Genomic DNA, 22,397 nt, shown 5'->3' with positions numbered 1-22,397 from the left:
TTACCTGTCTTGTGTGTCGGGTGTCTTTAGGGAAGCAGCTAAACTTCTTCAGATAGGAATAAGTCATGTATTCTTATTTTTATGTTGCTGAGCACAAAGGTATAGGGTAGGAAATAGGGTACCGAAGAAGTGCAGTTTCACCAGGATTCATTAGCCCATAGCAGCCTTTAAGCACACTCCCATATTCATTATCTGAATACTTAAAGAGTGAATTTCTTCCCACCCTTTCAATGCATGCTAATCCACAACAGTGCTTGTGAATTCAGAACAAAGGGTGGCACTTAGTTAGGATTCATCAGCAGAGAACTGCTGCATCTGCAATATATGAATGTATGAAACTGCCTTATACTGAATTCATTGGCTCATCTATCTCCGTACTGTCTCTTCTGACAGGAGAAGAAAGATCTTCCCCAGTCTCTGCAGAGATCTTTTAAAACTGGTGATGCCAGGCATTCTTTTAAATTTCTTTTAATTCTTTTAAATTTCGTTTTTACTTTATTTATACTTCACCTTTCTTACCAAGACTCAAGGCAGATTACAGAATCTAAAACAATGCAATCAGACAGCATAAGACATCCAAGAAACAATGCAACAGGACTAAGATTACAAAACTAGAAAACAATGAAGACAAAAACAGTATAAAACAGTATTTTAAAAAATGACGTATCATAGCCAATGCACTGAGAGTAAGATCATACATACACTAAACAGTAGAACAGACTACAATCCTTTCCCCTTTCTAAAAGGGCCCTCCTGAACCATTCCATTATATTACAGACTTGTTCTTTTTACTCTGACCTGGATGGCCCAGCCTAGCCTGATCTCATCAGATCTCAGAAGCTAAGCAGGGTGAGCCTGATTAGTACCTGGCTGGGAAACCACCAAGGAAATCCAGGGTTGCTACACACAGGCAGACAATGGCAAACCATCTCCAAACATCTCTTGCCTTGAAAACCCTATGGGGTTGCCATAAGTCATCCGTTACTTAATGGCATTATATACACACACTGTCAGGTTCTGGCAGTTAGATCCCCATAGTACTCCACTGCACACACTCCAGGGTATGAGTTAAAGTTACTTTATTAGAGATCCATCAGCATCAGCATACACAGACTAGGGTACTGGCAGAAGTGATGTGTAGAAGTTTGGAGGCGTTAGTTATAGGGAATGTTCCCGCCTTTAGGATATGGATGGTTAGTAATCTGGCGCGAAGGAGCCAGGAAGAGGGGGGAGGGGGGTTGAAACAGAAGGAGAGAAGAATTGGAGGACAGAAGCAAAAATGAAGTCATTTTCAGTTCCCAGGCTCAAGCCGGTTCTCAAGGACACATTCTCGCATGGCTGCGAAAACGAAAGTAGTCACAGTAGGCACCTGTAAGATAAGCAACTTCCAGCCAAATAGGCCACCGATATGCAACTTCACATACTCTCAGAAGATCAGTACAGAGCACAGAATACAGAAAACACTCATGGCAGATATGTAGACAGACATATATCATACACACACACTTTACAAAAATGTTCTCATGCACATTTCTGGTGTTTTCTGCACACAACCCATATGCTGTACCACTGAGCCACAGTCTCTTCCCATAAAAATGTGTCATGCCCTCATACAAACTGAACATATGAAATTGTCTTATGATAAGTCAGCACACTAGTCCATCTTCCTCGATATTGTCCAGTCTGACTGAAAGGGGCTCTCTCAGGCACAGAGGGGCTCTCTCTTGCTGCCTGAAACCATTTAATAGGAAATATGACAGAGTAAACCCCCTGGGTCTTTCTTTACCAAATGAACCACAAGCCCTCCATGAGTTACCAGCTTGCTTGAGAAGACAGTATATACAAACAAAGAAACAGTTGCCTACAGAAAGCGGGAACTGACTCTGAAAACCTTTACAAATGTCACTGACACCTCCTTGCTTTTCCCTTAAAAGAGAGGGCAAAGGAAACCTTTGTAAGAACATTTCCAGAAAAGCAGTTTGGATAATGCTCTTGTTACTCAGCTTTATCCAAACACTTCACTCTAAAGAAGGAAACAGAAGTCCTATGGCATGCTGAAAGACCGTGATAGTGTTTTTCTGTTACTGCAGATGTTTACTCCTTTGAGTCATATTTCAAATACTTGATTACCACCTTTCTAATATCCTGTTTGACAGTCCCCAAACCCTGCTGTCTAGTTGTGTCAGCTTCTCACATACAGTGCTGCTAGTCATCTATTGTCAAATGGAAGTTTATTGTATTATGTTACAACAGCAGCACCCTGGGAAGGAACTTGAGTTTCCAGGCAGAATGAGACAAGTTGGACCAATGCAGCTGACCTAACAAGGAATGTTGGCCCCATTAACCACGGATGAGCTCAATGAAAAAGATGAAAAATTTGAAAACAAAGATGAAGCACAGACCAAATGGCAGTTAGCATTGTTATCTTTAGTGGTTCTAGCAAGTAATTCCTATAAATAAGGATAGTTAGGTGGGTGGCCAAGTTGGTCTGCAGTAGAACAGTAAGTTTTGTGTCCAGTGGCACTTTGGAGACCAAAAATATTTTCAGAGTGTAAGCTTTTGAAGAAGGGAGCTCTGACTCTCGAAAGCTTGCACTCTGAAAATCTTGTCTCTGAAGTGCCACTAGACTTAAATCCTACTATTCATATAAATGAATTTATCCTTCTGAGAAGGCCATTGCTCACATTATATAGCATTGGGCCTGAACTGGCCATGAATGTGCACTTAAAGACAGATATGGCCAATCCTAGCTTGCCTATGTTTGTTGTATTTCCAACAAGACCACCTGGATTAAAGACCAACGCAACAAATAGCAGCTCTCTGGGGCTACTTCGGGTTGGAGAAACAGCACAGTTCTCAGAGAAATCTTAAAGCCTCCGCATGCTACTACAATCCCAATCCAACTTGGTCCCAGAATACCTGAAAATTGTTTTTAAAAACTGGTGACAGCACCAACGCAGAGCTCCCTGCACATAGTTAGAAGGGGCAAGACCACTGAAGCTGAGAAACTTCCTTCCAGAGAGTGCATTTTGTTCTGTTTGTAGGCAATAAATAAAGTTAGTACTCTTTGAAAGAAACTTTGGGGTTCATTGATTGTTCTCAATTTGTAGCTGAATACAACCAGCACTGTTTCTGATGACTCTACTGCATTTACTGTATAATTATTTGTTCACCCTAGAATAGAGTTTTGTTGTTTTTGTGGTGTTTTAGAATACCATACAGAAAAGGTATAAACATTTTGATCAACAAATAGAATTTTAGGTGCACATTTTTAAAAGGTCACAGAAGTACATTAAAAATGCAATGTATAAAACAGCTTGGAGCACAGCTGCCAGTTTGGACAGCAATCAGGCACATTTGCTAACTTTCAGCTCAAGCATTATGGTAGGGTTGGAAGGAATGCTAGTGCTATAGTATTGGACTAGAATTGATAGTATAAGGGAACAGACTAATAGTGCCATTCTAAGCAGGTCTCCTCAGAATATACTCAATGGGACTGATTCCCTGGAAAGTGTTCTTAGGATTGCACTGTATTTCCTTGAATGCAATCCTATGTACAGCTAATTCAGTGCAAAAGATCAAAGTACTGGAGTTAAGGCCACTTGAACTGAGATGGCTATCCGATGGAATCTGCTGAAAATAACATACCCACAATAGCACACAATCAGCAGACCCCACGGTTCAAAAGGATATTGGATTCATTGGCCGATCCATTTGCAAACAAAGTCCTCAGACCTGTGCAACCATCACCACTAGGCAATACTACCCCAATACACAGGCACTGGATTTATGTGACCCAACACACAAACTATGTGCCTTCTATATCAGCTCCATGGAGAACTGCCAAGGGCAAATGTTCTTCAACAGCTGCCATACAATTGCCTCATGGTTTAATGTGGCTCCAAACTCCACTAAAGTCAAATTTGAACTGTACTTCCCCTGTGCTCACAAGCCCAAAACAACCATTAGTTTTAAAAAGTTAAGTTTGGAGTCACAGTCTTTTATATCATTGTGTTTTTACTCCAAGACCAGTCCACATGATCATTTGAGCAAATCCAGATGTGGGATCTCTGAATCTTTAATTAAACACACTGCAGGATGAAAATGAGTAAAGGTAAGCAACTCTCGTAAAATTATAGCTGTAATGTCAAGACTAAGGCACTGCAAATGCTTTGGGGTTTGTGAACAAATTCTTCCTTCTCAGCCGTGAACTGATTCCAGTCTCAGTTTCCATCTATAGTGTGGCTATTTGCTGACACAAGTAATCTTTTTGAAGCTTCATTTCAGCAGTCAGATTAACCTAGATTATCTAGTATTTACCCTTGCCTAAGGGCACCAACTCACCAATCTTCATTCCCTTCTGATTAATTTGGAAAGCTCCACTCATGGTTTAAATGTCATGCTATCAAATCATCAAACAATTGTTGTTGTTGTTGTTGTGCTCTTAATGGGGACTCAGATTATTTGAATAAGAGACTTTTGACAAATTTATTGTGGCATAAGGACTAGAGCCTATTTCATCAGAGTGGATCTAGTCCACAACAGTTTATGACACAATAAATTGTTAGTTTTAAGAGGCCACAAGACCCTGGGTTGTTTTTGTCATTGTTGTGATTGTTGTGGCTTTTCTGAAATTTATTTTAAGGGTCATTTAATCTTTTACCACTGTTTATTGGGAAATAAATGTCCACTGGAAGATAAAAAAGTGCCATCAGTATTGCCTTAATATTAAAAATATTTCAAACGTACTTAATATGGTTTTAGAGAGGCTTAAATGTAGAAGCAAGGTGATTATCCTGAACTCATCGGAGTTTGGGAGCTTTGGAAATTTGAAAGCAGGCTCAACCACGGTCACTACTACCTGGATAAGAGACCACCAAGGAAGGCTGGGGCTGCTACACAGAAGAAGGCAATGGCAAAGCACCTCTGCTCCTGCCCATGGTTGCAATTGCAATGAGTCAGTCGTAACTTGACAGCACATGCTTCTTCTTAAATTTAGCATTTAGATTATTGCCCCAGGATGTATTTGATCTATACAAGGTCTTACTTTAACGGGAAAAGGTTATTAAGATGGGTAGCCCTAGTGGCCACAATGGGATCGATCCCATGAACAGTGAGTGGAACGTGCTCACAGAGATGAATCTTTCCCCACCATACCCTTCTGCCAACAGCCCTCAAAGTCTTCTCCCCTCTTGAGCCGATGGTCAAGACAGCCTTGTGGACAAAATGCCACAAGAGCACGGGGTGCAGTAAAGAGGGGGAACGGGATATACATTTGCACCTCCTCCCTTCTGTGTAGATGGAAAGCTTACTCTGGTGCCCTTTCTATGCCTGTTGAAAAAGGAAAAAGGACAGTTTCACCTGATTCCTTGTCCTTACTACAACTCCCCTTATCTCTCTTGCCCATGACACTCCCTTGGCTCCCAGAGTTGGCTTCTTGGGTGTCTTGGGTGGGAGGAGATGAGGAAAGAGCTGCCTCTGTAAGTACTTTATAGAATTCAGCTTAGTGTAATTGGCTGCACTTTGAATAATGGATCTCCAGAACGGTAGCATTGGCAACATGCAAATGAGTTAACTTTAGGGAAAATGACAATATGGAGAAATATAATCAGATATAGAAGAGCTTTTTATGATTTCATTCCTTGGACTGGGTACAGCCTGAATGTTAAGTGGGTTTTCCTAAGGCTGGTGGGAGGACTGTTAAGGGGAGGAATTGGTTAAGCAGGGGATAATTGTGTCTTTTAATAATGTTTTTGGTGGGGGAAAGTGCCATCAAGTCATAGTTGACTTATGGTGACACACACACACCTTTGCTGGGTTTTTCAAGGCAAGAGTCTAACAGAGGTGGTTTGCCATAGCCTGCCTCTCAAACACTTATCTATGTTGGAGATCTCCCATCCAATTATTAACCAAAGCCGACCCTGCTTAGCTTCCAAGATCTGATGAGACTGGGCTTGCATGGCCTATCCTGGCCAGAGTAATAATATTCTTTTACAATGTTTTATGCAGCAATGATTGTGAAATGTACTGTAGATTTGTTTGGATGGTCATGTATAAATAAAAGAAATACTGCAGGAATCTTTGGAGTACTCAAAGAGTCATGAGATAATACAAGTTTTGTAAATGTTACATATGTATTTTGGAATCTTTGGCTTTCTCTACTCAGTTAATATTAAGGTGAAAATGATTGTTAAATTTCTTAGGAATATTCTGTGAGACAATGCTTTCAACAGGAAAGAATTAATTACCTAGAAACCTCCAACACTATTTTTTTGTGATTCATTATACCTTATTTTACACTACACAATTGCTTAGAATCACTGCTTCCAGTTATAAAGGTGTGTACTTTATTCTGTTTAACATCCATGAAGTCAATATTCTGGGAGTCTGGTAGAAAATAAATCCTTCCTTTAAAAACTATTATTTTATTTAATTATCTTTCAGATTTAACATTGGTGACCAATTAGCAAATGGTTTATGGGAATGTTTTTTCTACTACCCCTCACCACTGAAGAAAGTTAAGGATACTACCAAGTTAGGGAAAGTCTTATTCATATTTGCAAAGTAAATTTCCTTGTCTGGCAGCATTTAAATGGCCTTCAAAGTGTGGCTTAACTTTTCATATAATTGAAGATATAATCTAGCCAAAGGGAATACACAGGAGAAAACCCATCAACCTTTAGTTGTGTAACTACAGCAATAGGATTTATCACAACATACGACTGGACTGCACCTGTCGTTCCACGCTGCTTTCAACAGGACTTTGTGATCAATTGCTGGCTTGTGCTCAGTGATTTCAATGGGAGAGTTATGAACATGCTTAAATATCTCCAACTGGAACCAATTGGGTTTTAAAGTGTCTAACTGGCACTAGAACATGTGCAGAGAGATTTTGTAGTCTATATGGAATGTATTGTTAAATTATTTAGTTGCCGTTGCAATCCAGTTCCCAATGTCTGCTGAAGATCCGGCACTTAACAGGAAGCTGGTTCCACACCAAATTGCATTGAGAGAGCCAGTTTGGTGTAGTGGTTAAGAGTGGTAGGACTCTGATCAGAAGAACCGAATTTGCTTCTCCACTCCTCCACTTGAAGCCAGTTGGGTGGTCTTTCAGAGCTCTCTCAGCCCCACCTACCTCACAGGGTGTCTGTTTGTGGGTCTAATAATGACAGTGACTTTGTAAACCGCTCTGAGTGTGGTGTTAAGTTGTTCTGAAGAGTGGTATATAAGCACAAGCAGGGCTTTTTTTCAGGGGGAACGCAGGGGAACGGAGTTCCGGAACCTCTTGAAAATGGTCACATGGCTGGTGGCCCCGCCCCCTGATCTCCAGACAGAGGAGAGTTGAGATTGACCTCCATGCCGCCCAGCGGCATGGAGGGCAATCTAAACTCCCCTCTGTCTGGAGATCAGGGGGCGGGGCCACCAGCCATGTGACCATTTTCTCCGAGGGTGACCCACTGAGTTTCATCACCTCTTTTCCCAGAAAAAAAGCCCTGAGCACAAGGTTGTTATTGTTGTTGCTGCTGCTGTTGTTATCATTATCAGCTTAGTTAATGGGCTGTATAGAGTTAATGGGTGGATAGAGGCAGACACAAGCTGTGTGAGTTACACTTCATCTTTTATCATATATATTTCTGCAAGAGGCAACAGTCATAAATGGAGCCGTTTGCAGTAATTAACACACACGGGTTTTCTGCATGGGGTTTTCCATCGGTTTTGGCCCCACTCTGCTTCGATTTATCCTGATTTTCACACACATTTTTCTGTCTTTTTTGGTCCCCCCCGCAAGGTTTTTTCCAGTTCTTTTGATACCACTTTTACTCCAATCTTTTTCTGGAAGCCAATTTGAGATGGTTTTTACCTTGTGCACAATGTTTCTTTTGCTTTTTTTTTTGTCCTGCCCACTCCCACCCACCTCCAACCCACTTTTCGATTATTGGACACCCATTGCCATTGAACCACTCCCCCATTCCTGGTTTTGTTTTCTATCTTTTTTTAAATCATCATTTTCATAACATTATATTGACCTAAGATGTAACAATACATACATTTTAAAAAGAAGTAAGTCCCTAGCCCATTCCAGTACAGAGATATGCCTTTTCTCTTATATCTTGGCAAGAAAAGGGGCTAAGGATTTACTTTTTGTTAATGAAATCTGAGAATTCAAAGAATCTGTTGCATCTGTTGTTACAATGGTAGGTCAATATAATAATATGAAAATGATAATTTAAAAAAAAAATCGCTAAAGCCCTGGTGGCCTGAGACAGGAGAGTGGTCACTTCTGGCACCAAAAAAAGCAGTGCTGTTTGAAAAGTACAGAGCAGCTGCTTCTCCAGGCTTCATCCAACAGAGGTTGGTTTGCCTTGGTGGAGCCAGCCTCCGCCTCCTGGCTTTGGGTCTGCTTGGGTATGGCTCTCTGGTTTGGACCGGGGGGGGGGGGACTTACATATATGTGGAAGCAGGGCTTTTTTTCAGCTGGAACGCGGGGGAACAGAGTTCCGGAACCTCTTAAAAATGGTCAGATGGCTGGTGGCCACACCCTCTGATCTCCAGACGGAGGGGAGTTTAGATAGCCCTCTGTGCCTCCTCTAAACTCCCCTCTGTCTGGAGATCAGGGGGCGGGGCCACCAGCCATGTGACCATTTTCTCCAAGGGCAACCCACTGAGTTCCACCACCTCTTTCCCCAGAAAAAAAAGCCCTGTGTGGAAGAGCTGCTCCTCTTTTAGGCTTACTCATGGAGAGACTTCCCCATGTGTTCATTTTTGATCTTTTTAAAATTCAGCCCTTAGATTATAGTGATATAAGCATATATGTTTTTATTAAAAAATGGGATGGTTTAATGTCATCAATGACACCTCTGATGACGACAGCACACTCAGCTGAAAATCCTGATTATTAAGGCACATGCAGAACAAAATATACCAACTTCACAATCGTAAAAATGCTGAGGGAGTTCAGAAGTGCGGAAGAACTATACCCAAACTGATTAAAATGCATGGGAATTGAATGCTAAGAAAATCAAAAATACGTCAAGGGGGTGGAAAAGCCCATACACAGAGAACATTCAGTGCCCTGAACAGTAAATGTTCACACAGAACACAGACCAGGAACAGGTGAACGAGGTTGGAATAGCCAGTTATGATTCACAGCAAATGTTTGTGCTAATCTAAATTAAAATCAATGCCTTGCTTTGTTGGAATGAGGTCTATGCACTAATTCTTACTTTGTCCCAAGGAGCTGGATGTGTTTGAAGGTTCAAGTCTACGTTAATTAGCATAAAATAAAAATATGGATCCAGCATTCCATTTAGCCAAGTGTACATTAAGTGGAAAAATATGAGGTCATTACTGCCTACCTAGTGATTACATGGGTAAAAATGAAATAAATTTAGCCTTGCAGGAAATTAACACTGGATTTGCTGTATTTGGATACCAGCAAGGAAACTCATTTTGAGTTTGGATCTAGAGCCTTTTTGGGTTGCTGCGACAAATGATTAACAAGCATCCTTCCCCCCACCCAATCATTAAAGTGTGGTATGGAACAGTCTTTTGAAAAGAGTTTTCCTCAAAGATCTGGCACAGCCATGCAGTGACTACGTATGATGGGGGGGCAGCATCCAGCAAAGGTTCTGTTGATTCCCAGTAATGGTGTGTGATGCAAAATGGATGGGAAGACAGCCAGGGAGAGCAGACACCCCCTGCCCACACACACCTATGCCTTTTCACCCAAAGCTGCTTTTTATAACCATCATTATTTACCTTGTTTTAAAACTCCCTATATTAACATATTCGTCATATCATTCAGAGAATAGTTAAACAGGAAAAAAATCAAGAGTAACAGCATTTGAGTGCTAGCATAGTGTAGCAGATAAAGTGTTGAACTAGGATCCTGGGAGACCTGGGTTTGAATCCCCACCCCCTACTGCGTACGCTCGTTGGATGACACTGAACTAGTCACATTCTCTCAGTCAAATTGATGTCACATGGTTGTTGTGAAAGAACAGGGAGGGGAACGATGTTCTCTGCTACTTTGTGTTCCCTTTGAGAAGAGCAAGATATAAATAAATACATGCAAAATGATCATGGCATGGACTCACTAGAATGTTTCAGCATGTTGAAGAATTTTTGCCCATGGAACACAACTGAAGAAAGGAGCTGTAACTCTCGAAAGTTTACACACTGAAAATCTTGTTGATCTCTAAGGTACCACTGGACTCAAATCCTGCTGTTCTACTGCAGACCAACACAGTTGCCCACCTAAAACCAATCTCAGACAGTTTATCTGTATGACTATTCCAGAACAACCAGTTCATTATATGTGGCCCTTTGGAAACTGTTTAGAAACTTCAATTAGCACTCAACATGGCAGCTAGGTCTCACAGATTCAACTATATATATATTTAATAATAATAACAACAACAACAACAACAACATTCAATTTATATACTGCCCTTCAGGATGACTTAACACCCACTCAGATCGGTTTACAAAGTATGTTATCATTATCCCCACAACAAAACACCCTGTGAGGTGGGTGGGGCTGAGAGAGCTCTAGAAAGCGGTGTGACTAGCCCAAGGTCACCCAGCTGGCTTCACGTGGAGGAGTGAGGAATCAAACCCAGTTTTCCAGATTAGAGTCCTGCGCTCTTAACCACTACACCAAACTGGCTTTGCACTGGCTGCTAGTCTGACCTTAAATGTTGGGACTCTTAAATGGCTTGGGACCTGGATATCTTAAGGGCCATCAACTCACATAATAACTGTTCCATAGATTAAGACCTTCTGCTAAAGACCTATTCCAGATGTCTTTGGAGATAAGGTGGGTGGCCAATGAGAAAAGGATCTTTTCTGTGGTGGCACTTTGGAATGCCCTGTCCCATTTCATTCATCAGCCATTATTTAGTTTTAGGCACAAACTAAAACCTTTTTGTCGCTCAGGAATCTGGCTTCTTTTTATTTCGTTTCATTGGCTGACTTCCTGTTCTGTTGCATATTGGCTATTTGTTCTTATTTTTAATCTCCTTAATGGATTTGTCTTAATTGTGGTAACCTGGAGACCTTTTTAAGGAACAAAGACAGAACATATGCATATTTTTAAAATTACATTTCAGTCTCCCAGTGTTAAATACGCTGCTTACAAAAGTCATCCATGTCAAAAAATGGCTCACAAATATTATTTTCATGTGGATGCTAATTCTTCCTGGAATATATGGAGTTAAATTGTACGACTTTGCTTCATATAAGGATCCCTCTTGCTTTTTTTAACCACCAAACTGCTCTTCCAGGTTGTAAACCAATTAGAATATTCCAAGGGCCTTCTCATCAGATTAAACTAACCTGATTTTTTCTGAATACTATCCTGCAAGTAAGGTATTCTGGTGAGTGCGCATTTAACAGATTAAGGTCATTCGTCTCATGAACACACCAAGACCTGACACCTGATCACAGTCAGCTCTGATTTAAAAAAAGTTTTTAGCAGGTTCATTGAATTATCATTTGATTGTTTATTAACCCTCTAGTGAATACAAACCTCATTCCTTTGGGAACAAAATGTGTATATTTTAGAATCTATAGAAAGATATTGGAAAGTTTTCTGAACAGAGAAAGGGTTAGACAATTCCAGTGCACTTCTTCCATGTTTATTCTGCAATACATCCCAGTCTCCCCTCCCCAATGCTAGAACTGATTTCTAAGACTCCAACAACTGCATCTGGTAGTAGGCATCTTGCCCACTATTCTACAAGGTAATTTATCTCCTAGGGCTGTGGGGTCTGGTGGTCCCACTTCTCACTAGCAGCAGTGATGGTGGCATTTTCTGTGGCCAGCAGGAGCTCCTGCCAAATCCAGAAACTGTTAGCACTATGCTTTGCCTATGTGCTACAACCAGGTTAGGGAGGAACTCAAGATCAAGGACAGATGAAGACAGAGAGGGATCATATTTAGACAGGTCCCTGAACAACCTGTATAGACATAGCTCTTGGGTTTGTCAAAGTTCTGGCCTGAGATATAGATGGGCAGGGAGGGGGAAATTGCAACCTGATATTGCAGGAGAGAGATGACCGACATTTCCCAGGTATGTTTGGTCTCTGCCCTGGGTTCAAGCAGTGGAGAACACTAAGAAAACATGCCTAACTAAAGCTACATCTATTTATTTTTATTGATTTGTGTTATTTATAGTCCACCTTTCTCACTGTGACTCATGGTGGATCACACAGTATAAATTAGTATGAACACTGGCTGGTCTGGGACATTGGCTGTTTTCACACGTCTTACCGGCACCAGTACGTTGCACAAAGCTCCCACACGGACAGCCTCTTCCTGGCACAATTTCCTGGTTCTCGTGCAAAATTGCACCAGGAAGACGCTGTCCTTGCGGGAGCTTTGTGTGACATACCAGAGCCGGAAAGACATGTGAAAACAGCCATTTAATAAACAATACAATAAAGCAGGATATCAGAAAGTCGAAAACAAGCAAAAAATCCTATACAAAGCTGAATAATAATTTTTAAGAAACCTTCACAGCGGAGATTCTCCATGTTGTTTTTATTGCTGCTGTGTGGATGCAGAGGCATTCACAGCAGCAATGGTGTATCCACAGGATTGTTTGAACAGTGAATTCCCACCCCACTTCAGCCATCTTGCACATTCTCCTCACCAGTATTGCTAGGTAATCTGGACAAAAACTTTTCCTCTTGTATCTTTGCAATTAAAAGGGCCAGACTGGAGACTTTAAAAAAAAAACTCATTAACTAACTAAAACTGGGAATTCAAAGGAATTAATAGATCATGGCAATAAGTCATTGCAAAAGAATTGCTCTATAGCAATTAATGTTTTTTTTTTAAAGATCTCAGGAGGCACAGCGGGGGAAACGTTAGCCATGAGGGGCTGAGGGAAAGAAAATGGTGCCAATTTGGAGGAATCCTTGAAAGTGGGTGTCTTCTTGTTCAGACAGTGTGCAAGTACAATAGGACTACACTCTTTCACAAAAGACTCTAACAATGCAGGGGAAAGCCTGGAAAGTGGACAATTAGAGGAGGTAGTCATGTAGATGCTTTTAAAAAAGTGTTCCAGTGTGGAAGCAAAGGTGACATGAAACCACAAAGTGGAAACAGTCTATGTTGCTGTGTGGTCTGGTAGGACACCCACATATACACACAACTTGGCTCATAGCACAGGCAGCTATCAGTGCTGCTGGGGCAGTATTTGTTGGCCTAGCCCATGTGCATCCCTGCTTATCTCCCTACCTCTGATGCTTCTTACTGCATCTTGCTTAACTCTTTACTCACCAGATGTCCTGTTCTTTCATAACTTTCTAGATTTTTCTGGATGATACTTGAGTCTTGACCTGCCTGGTTTTCTAGTTATGCAGGGCCAGAACAGGGGTGAATCCATACATGAAGCTGCTGTCTGCTGAGTCAGACCATTGGTCTATCAAAGTCAATATTGACTGCCCGTGGCTTTCCAGAGTTTGGGGGAAAGATCTAATCCTACTTATCCACTACTGGATCCTTTTAATTGGAGATGTCGGGGACTGAACCAGGGACTTTCTGCATGCAAAGCAGACGCTCTGCCACTTAGCCACAGCCCCTTCCCTGAGTGGCTGCCAACTCTCTAATCCCCAAGTGGGCCAGTGGCTGCATCTTTCCACCTTGAGCACTGATTAGCTCCGCCTTAAAAGGGTTTTTCAAAAAATGTTACATGCACACTATGACAGTTCTTCCTGAAAGAATGAGAGCTTGTGTTTAAAACAACATGGGGGTGGTGATGGTGGTGGGGGAGAATCAGTGGTGGCTGGGGTCCATTGGCCCAAACAGCACCTACCAATCTGCTCAGCTCTGCCCACCCAGGATTTGCACTGGCTCAAGCTGGATTTTTCAAGGTCACCATAATAGTTACCATATTTGAGCCATCCAGAAGTGTGCATGTGGGGGAGTGACCATTAGCTACCACGACTACTCACATAATTGTGTGTCGAAAGTGGTTGAGGTGCAACTTGAGGCAGTTATTTACTTACACTGGATATTGTAATTATGTAGACAACTTCCAAACCTCCAAAGTTAAAAAAATCTGCGAAGAAAAAAACTGTTTTCATACATTCCTGAAGCTAGTAGCTTATGGACTACTGATATTGGACTAGGATCTGGAATTTCAGGTTTGAATCCTCATTCTGCATTGGAAGCTCACCAATCACCTACTCTCTCAGCCTAGCCTACTTCACAGAGTTTTTGTAAGGATCAAATGGAGGAGCAGAGAATAATATATGCTGTTTTCAGTCCACTATGGGGAGAGAGAGGTGGGATATAAATGATATAAATAAATAGAGAACAAAATACACATAAGCACACCAGTTTGGCCATGGGGTTCTAGAAATTTCTGACAGGGTGCCTATCACTCGATTCTGAGTTACTGTTGAACTACAGCCAGCATTTGCAAACCATCCTTCTTATTCTCCAGGAAAATCAAGTGGCAAATAATTGTTATAGCATGACAACATTAGGGGTAAAAGTAAGCTGGTAAGGAGCCGTTAAAAAGTGGTCAAAGTGCTCCCTGCACCTGTTACTTTGAGCCCCCCCAGAGAAATGTAAGTTACTTTAATCCCTGGCAATGACTGCTGATGTATGCAAGGGGCCTTGGTTGTGGAAAAACCACTGGCCTTAGTTTCTTTGAAACTCCACTTGGAAATGTGGCTGCCCCACCTAGAGAAGAGGGCTGGCTATAGCTTTGTAGCTAAGTCACCCCAGTGATCCATGTACACTGCAATCCAGGGACTGCCAGCCTTTTTTAAAATGAGAGTTACATCTGAGTAATGAAAAACATCCCGAGCTAATTCCCCCTATCCCAGCATGTCATCATGTTTTGTTCTAACCTAGAAACAGAATATGAACAACACTGGAAATGAAGCTGACAGCTAAGCAGCCCAGAGAAAAATCCTACGGCATGAAAGTGGAGAGGGGCTCAGCACAGCAGCACGTATCTTTTTGCAATCTTTTCTTGGGTCTTTCAGGAGTGGCAGGAACTACTCTGCTTAGAAGCTACCTGTTGGAGACGGCTGCACGTAATCCGTGGGAGGGCATGTTTAGGACTTGCCATTCAGTCCCTGTGGGGTTTATTGCTGGATGCCACCAGGCTAGGGCGCCTTCTCTGTCGTATATGAAAGGCCAAAGGTGAGTATAACTTGAATCAATTGCAAAATAGGAGATGTGAGACAAGCACTTCATGCTGGTGTTTAACTTTTCCTTCATTGCACAAATGCAGTTCTTGGGCCACTTCCTCATTACTTTTCTAAACACACTTCTATAAAACATAGTGTGGGGTAATGCAGTATCAGCGTCTGCCCTCAACCTCCACTGGAAAAAAGTCCTACCATATGTTCAAGCTCAGGAAGGGGCTGCATTATCAGAGCTTTGTGGCCAGCATTTATTCTCAAAAGCCAAATGCTTTCTGCTCTCAGGTTTATCAGCATTGCATTAGGGGCAGGATGGGGAGGTGAAATAGCAGTAGAGAGGGATATCATTGGGGAGGGGGTTGCAATAATATACGCTCGTATGTTTTGTACACTCAACAAAGAGAATCTCAAAATAAAAGCAGAAAAAGAACTGGCTTGGAGCAATTTTCAAAAACATAAATAGAAGCTCTCTCGACTAAAAGCTTTATATTAACATTGATAAAAGCCACGTAGAAAGGCTTCCACATACTAGCCAGAATATGCTGGTCTTTCTCTCTCTCCTCATCATTCTCCATCTTGTTTGTAGACTAATAGTCGCATTTTTGTCTGTATTTCTAGATAAAGCCATTGCACAAGGTGTGATGTGCTTTAATGTGTGGTCATTTGAAATGCGTGAAATGGATCAAGGCAATATGCAATGCAAAAGGCAAGATACTATGACTGCCTACTTCATTTGTAACTCCAACGCTGGTACCAAAACCTTCTTGTCTTTCAGGCTACAGTTTACTATACAAGCAGGATCTGTGGATTGTAACAGCACAGCAATTCCACATCCATAGATGAAAATAGATGTGAGTAGTGAAGTTGCAATCCCCCTCTCCACTAGTGGTATAGGAGAAAATTTTGAAGTGCAAGAGCTTTTCATTATATCCCCTTAGACATACCCCTTAGCTATACCCCTAGTAAGGTATTTCCTTGCAATGCATGATGAATCTAGGATTAGGGTATCCCAGATATAGACCAACCAGATTGAATTATTAATCATAGGGTTGGAAGGGACCTCTAGGGTCATCTAATCCAATCTCTTTTGCGATGCAGAAATTCACAACTATCTTCCCTTCCCACACCCCCAGTGACCCCTGCTCTATGTCCAGCAGATGACAGAAAATGACCTACAGTGGTAAGATCTTGAGGACCTAATGTTCTTAAAGTGCACCGTACAGCAAAGTAATTGGCAATAATAATACACTCCTGTATGACTACTAAAAATTCTCTGTTAATGTAAAGTGCTGGGTGCTCCACAAATCACAATCAAAAGGTTAAACAATTACATTAAACACAACCCAATTATAGAACAAGGCGTAATTATACATCTAGAATCATACGCAGAATTGATTGAGCTGAAGCCACCTGCAAGACCCAAGTTCCCAAAAAGTCCTTCCTTGAAAATTATGACCGGAGCATACTCTCTCTTCCTTACACTCTGCAGATAACCCCAGCGGCAGGAGTCAGGCAGGGAAGCCAGTTCCCAGGCAGGAGGATCCACAAAGGAGGCACAGGACACACAGGGAAGAATCCACAGCCACCCAGAAACGCTCAACAGGGTGCTAGCTGAACTCCAAAACATTCTATCTCTAACAGACCTACTCAGATCCTGCAAACTGGAGGACGTGGCTTCTTTTATTGAGTCAAGCCACCTCATTTTAGGTCTTCCTCTTTTCCTGCTGCCTTCCACTTTTCCTAGCATTATTGACTTTTCCAGAGAATCTTGTCTTCTCACGATGTGACCAAAGTACGATAGCTTTAGTCTTGTCATTTTAGACAAGACTCTAAGGAGAATTCTGGCTTGGTTTGATCTAGTACCCACTTATTTACCTTTTTGGCTGTCCATGGTATCTGCACAACTCTCCTCCAGCACCACATTTCAAATGAATCAATTTTTTTCCTGTCAGCTTTCTTTACCGTCCAACTTTCACATCCATACATGGCAATAGGGAAAACCAGGTCCGGCACACCCATTGAGGCCAGGTAGGCGGTTGCCTCAGGGCGCGGGGCACCGGAGGAGGTGCCGGAGGAGGTTCTGGGGGCGGGAGCATGCATCTCGGAGCTGCAGCCTCCAAGCCCTCTCTCCCTGCACTGCCGCTGCCAGCACACACCCCCGTCCAGGCGCAGCAGCCAAGGGCAGGCGTCTGGGGTGGCGCAGGGCAACCGAGTGGGAGAGCTGGGAGGCCACCCACACGCCGTCCCAGCCACCCGCCACAGCAATCGGGCCAGCTCGTGCGCACGCCCGTGATGACGTCACACGTGATGTCATCACACAGGCTGGTGTGTGCGTGCGCATGCACGCCCAGCCAGCCAGCCGGCCGCCGGTGCCAGAAACTCTAGCGCCAGGGCTGGGGAATACCATAGCGTGGATAACTCCTGCATATGCCACCGCAACTCCATTCAAATGCAATAAACAAACAATATTGTCCAATTCAGGACACAGCTATTAAAATTTTACGCATCAGAAAGATGGTGGAGACAATGTGAAAACCTCTGGAATTTTTCCATTTTAGAAATGCTACCTTTTTTTGTTCTGAATAACTTCAAGGAATTTCTGTACAGAAGAAAATTCTGTAGGGAGCACGATTGAGTTAGATGACAATGGACAGAGATTCAGTGTCAAGTCAGTTTTAGATATTATTTATGGTTATGCAGGGAAGCTGGCAGAGGAAAACAGCAAGCACACAACCGTACGTGTCTGTACAAAGCCAGAGTATGGTGACAAATAGATCGCCTTCTCCAAAGATCTCTAGCAATGACATGCATCAATAGGTCATGCAACCTGCTGAGGACCATTGGTTGCGACAAGGAGAACAATTCCCTCAAGCATTTACCAGAACACTTTTTGAGAGTTCAGAGCACTTATATGCATCACCTCAACAATCCTAACTGCCGCTCTATAAATGGTATTAGCTCAGTATCGAAGATGAAGGAACAGAGAGGACAGTGGCTCATTTGACAGCCTCTGAAGGGCAAAGCAGGAACACAGGGGCTCATCAGAGATTACCAAATGAGTCTGTGGTTAAGGCTAGAGTGGAAGCACCCTGCCCTCACCAGTGTCATCCTATACATGGATTGGATCCTGCAAACCTATCTCTCTAACAATGTGAAACACCTTTCCCTGATCCAAGAGCACCTCTTGGGATTTGCTCCCTAGTAAAAGAACTCAGGATTACAGATTTAAACACTTTACTACACCAGTGCCTTAGTACCATATCTCGGCCCAGACACAGAAGAGAATTGTGGAGAGCATACTAGAGAAGCGCCTGTGCCCCTGGGGGGAGGCCTGCCTCATCACTGAACCACTGAAATGCTAAAAATGACTGCACGTGCTTTTAGGTGTTCCTTTTCTTTTTCTCTCCTGAAGAGCAACAAATCTTGGCTGCTTACCATTCTGTTAGTGAAGTTTCTGAAGTCTTCCACTAAGATACGCTCAATCATATCTGGCTCAGAAACCACCATATATGCACGACGGCCAATATAGTACCTGCATGTGAAAAGAAGAATCATATTAATCTTAATCATATCTTATACTTGTCTTTTCCCCACCCAAACAGAGCTAACTGCCACTTAGGAGAGGTTATTTTGGTAGGTCAAAAATCCACTGCTCTAGCTTCAAAGCAGTGGTTGCCAATTAGTTTTTAAAAAGAAAAGAAAAACAGATGATCCTAATCAAAGATTTTCCCCTTCTCACCAAATTTGGCCCACTATTTCAGTTTTTCCCATTCAATGGTGACTATGCATAGGAGCATTGAGCATCATGCACATTCCCTGTCGGTGGACTCCCACTATGTGTCGCTGTAATGTCTGAAAGGAATACACTGTGTGTAAGGGGGGAGTATTAATTCCTCCTCCTTGAGTATTGTAGTCTTTACCCAAATAGGACCTCGGTGACTGCCTTTAGAGTATAGGACTACTGGGAAAACTTGGATTCAAATCTACATTCTACAGAGTGAGGCTAGCCTAAATCACTCTCTCTCAGCCTAACTTACCACATAAGTTTTGTGAGGATAAGGATCGGATAGGGGTTTTGGAAGAAGGATCAGAAAACAATTGTATAAATAAATATGAATACTGATGGAGGCAATATTTATTTCTGGAAGGCAGGATAGTCGAAAAGTAGGTTTATCATCAACCTCCTGGTAGGGCATGGAGGTCTCCCGGAATTACAGCTGATCTACGGTCATCAGTTCCCCTGAAGATAACAGCTGCTTTGGAGAATGGACCCTAGGGCATTTGTCCTTGCTGATATCCTTCCCTTTCCCAAACTCTTATTATGTCCCCATTTCTAAGGCAACTCCAAAGAGTTTAGAATACCTCAGACATAAAACGGTTTTACTCAGTATTAGATGTCACTACAAAACACCACAAAATCTTAACAGCATGAAAACTAATGATATGTGACACATACTGAGAAAAGTCTTTACTATAGTTTATGGTTGCCAGCTTCTGGGTGGGAACTGGAGATCTGAGGAAATTAAAACTGATCTCCAGACTGGATGAATACTTGTTGGGGATGTTTTAGGCTGTTCCTTCATTGAGCAGGGGTTGGACTAGATGGTTTGTAAGGCCCCTTCCACTCTACAATTCTATGACTACAAAAATCAATTCCCATGGAGAAAATGGCTACTTTGGAGGTTGGACTCTGACATTATACCCTACTGAGGTCCCTCTCCTCCCCAAACTCCGTCTTCCCCAGGTCCCACCCCGAAATTTCCAGGAATTTCCCAATGCAGAGTTGGCAACCCTAATATCAGTACAGTCAATGGATATAAAACTTAAACTCTAAGAGGTGTTGTCTTTTGCTTATTTCAGAGGCATGAAATGAACTTCACAGACAATATAAAATGCATTTCTTTATGAAAACCTGGATTGCATTTTGTTTACTTGAATCTAAGTATATTGAAACTAGCAAATTGGTTGCACATCTTGTTTCATCACCAATAGATCTTTTGGGGGACACTCACAACCCATAACAAAGCTGCAAGCCGTTATGTTCAACAAAGTCACAGGATCTTTCTGTGTCATCATGATGAATTCAGTTATTTAATAGGGAATTGGAGAAAGACAGAATGAAATGAAAATGAAGAAAATCCACAAGCGCACAAAGGAATTAAAAATATGCAGGGGAAACTAATGAAAATAGCTTTTATGTGAGGTTCACAGCTGCCTTTATGCTTTCAGTCTGCATCTGAGAAGTGATGAATGGAAAAAACAAACAGAAGGTATCAAGCACTTTCTTTCACCTCTGACAATAACTGCTTCTCGGATGGCTCTTCTCTGGTATATCATTCAACGTTCTTTAATACATTTTTTCCTAGCCCTAACTAAGAAATAAAAACAAGTTGAGAGATTCAGGAGAGTGTTTTGGGGGGAATCCAAATGGAGGAATAACCTTGAGATTTGGAGAATGCTAAATAAAATCTAAGAGCATTCAATCCCAGATCCCAAATTTTCTTACATTTTTAATTTTAAATAAACTGTCTTACATGCGTGTGTGCACGTGAGCACACACACCAGTCCAATTCTTAACCAAGTTGTTTCACCCAGTTTTGGAAAACAATACACAGTTTTGCTTCCAGTTATGAACAAAAAAAAATCAGAGTTCTCTGATGTATACACTGATGCTGCAATCCTAAGAACACTTTCCGGGGAGTAAGCTACATTGAATAGACCTGAGCAGGATTTTGAGTAGACCCACTTAGGATTGCTCTCTAAGTGTACCATATACACTCAGAGTACAGAATAAGTGACTTGGACAAAGCTGTAGATGCTCCATATGGATAATAATGTGTGGTCAAAATTTTGTGTGAGTGTGTACACATGCACAAAAAACTGCCCTGCTCACCCTCGCTAAATGACGTGCAAGGCTATCAAGATCTGCAGCTAACCTTTATATGCCAAACACATACAGTGATGTGAGAGGAAAGGTAAGATTGTCTCAATATAAGCAACATATGAAGGAGCCCTGTGGTGCAGAGTGGTAAGCTGCAGTACTGCAATCAAAGCTCTGCTCACGACCTGAGTTCGATCCCAGCGGAAGCCAGGTTCAGGTAGCCGGCTCAAGGTTGACTCAGCCTTCCATCCTTCCAAGGTTGGTAAAATGAGTACCCAGTTTCCTGGGGGTAAAGTGTAGATGACTGGGGAAGGCAATGGCAAACCACCCTGTAAAAAGTCTGCCAAGAAAACGTCATGATGTGACGTCCCCCTATGGGTCAGTAATGACTCGGTGCTTACACAAGGGACTGCCTTTACCTTTACCTTAAGCAACATATGAACTGCCTATCCTGCTATCTATTTTAGACAGAGCTGCAGATCTAGGAGTCACAGGTGCCTTAGATTTTCCACAGCTGCCCCAAAGACCAGTGGGGCATAAGAATGCATGCGCCCTGATGTGCAAGAACCCACTCTCAATTTTCCCACTTTACTTGCAGAAGAGCCAAAGACAATTCATTCTGTAAACCAGGCTGTTTGGATACATCTAACACTGACTTATGCTGTCTTGTGAGAAGAAAAGTGTGTTTGGGGTGGGAGAGCTAAGTATGGGATAAGGCAAGCACAATTTATGCGATTTCCATTCAGGGTGCTAAGACGTGTTTCTGTTTACTTAAGCCTGCACAGGATGGAGGCTGAAGAGTCTTCTCACTGGTAAATCATATACTTCAGCCTTACAAAGCAAGAGCCAGGATGTGCAGTGGATAGAGTGCTAGACTAAGATCTGGGAGACCCAGGTTAGATTCCCTACTCTGCCATGAAAGCTCACTGGGTGACCTTGGGTCAGTCATAAATTCTCAGCCTAACCTACCTCACAGGGCTGTTGTGAAGAAAAAAATGGAGGAGAGAAGAATGATGTAAGCCAATCTAGGCCCTCATTGGAGAGAAAGACACAGTATAATCGAAGTAAATTTTTTTTAAAAAGACATCTAAAGCTGCTAGTGGATAAAGAGCCTCAGGCAAATTCAATTTTATTACATAGAAACAGCCAGCATGGTAGAGTGGTTGGTGTGTCAAACTGGGATCTGAGAGACCCAGGTGTGAATCCATACTCTACCATGGAAGTTTGCCAGATGACCTTAGGCCAGTCACACTCTCTTAGACTAACCTACCTCGCAGGGTTATTGTATAGCTAAAATGGAGGAATGTAATTTGATATAAGCTGCTTTAGTACCCCCTTGGGGAGAATGG

The 22,397-nt window shown here is 42.2% G+C and overlaps 1 protein-coding gene across 2 annotated transcripts in view; it reads right to left on the bottom strand.

The window, feature by feature from the left end:
- TBXAS1 (thromboxane A synthase 1) overlaps positions 1-22,397 on the bottom strand; it is a 294,793-nt gene that overhangs the window by 137,538 nt on the left and 134,858 nt on the right. For both annotated transcript variants that reach the window (XM_054989134.1, XM_054989135.1), the window contains one exon: positions 18,603-18,699. In XM_054989134.1, coding sequence (XP_054845109.1) covers positions 18,603-18,699 — 97 coding nt within the window. The remainder of the gene's footprint in view (positions 1-18,602; positions 18,700-22,397) is intronic.

The sequence above is a fragment of the Eublepharis macularius genome, chromosome 9 (genome assembly GCF_028583425.1).
Source record: "Eublepharis macularius isolate TG4126 chromosome 9, MPM_Emac_v1.0, whole genome shotgun sequence".
Lineage (NCBI taxonomy): Eukaryota > Metazoa > Chordata > Lepidosauria > Squamata > Eublepharidae > Eublepharis > Eublepharis macularius.
This window is presented reverse-complemented; position numbering and strand designations above follow the sequence as displayed.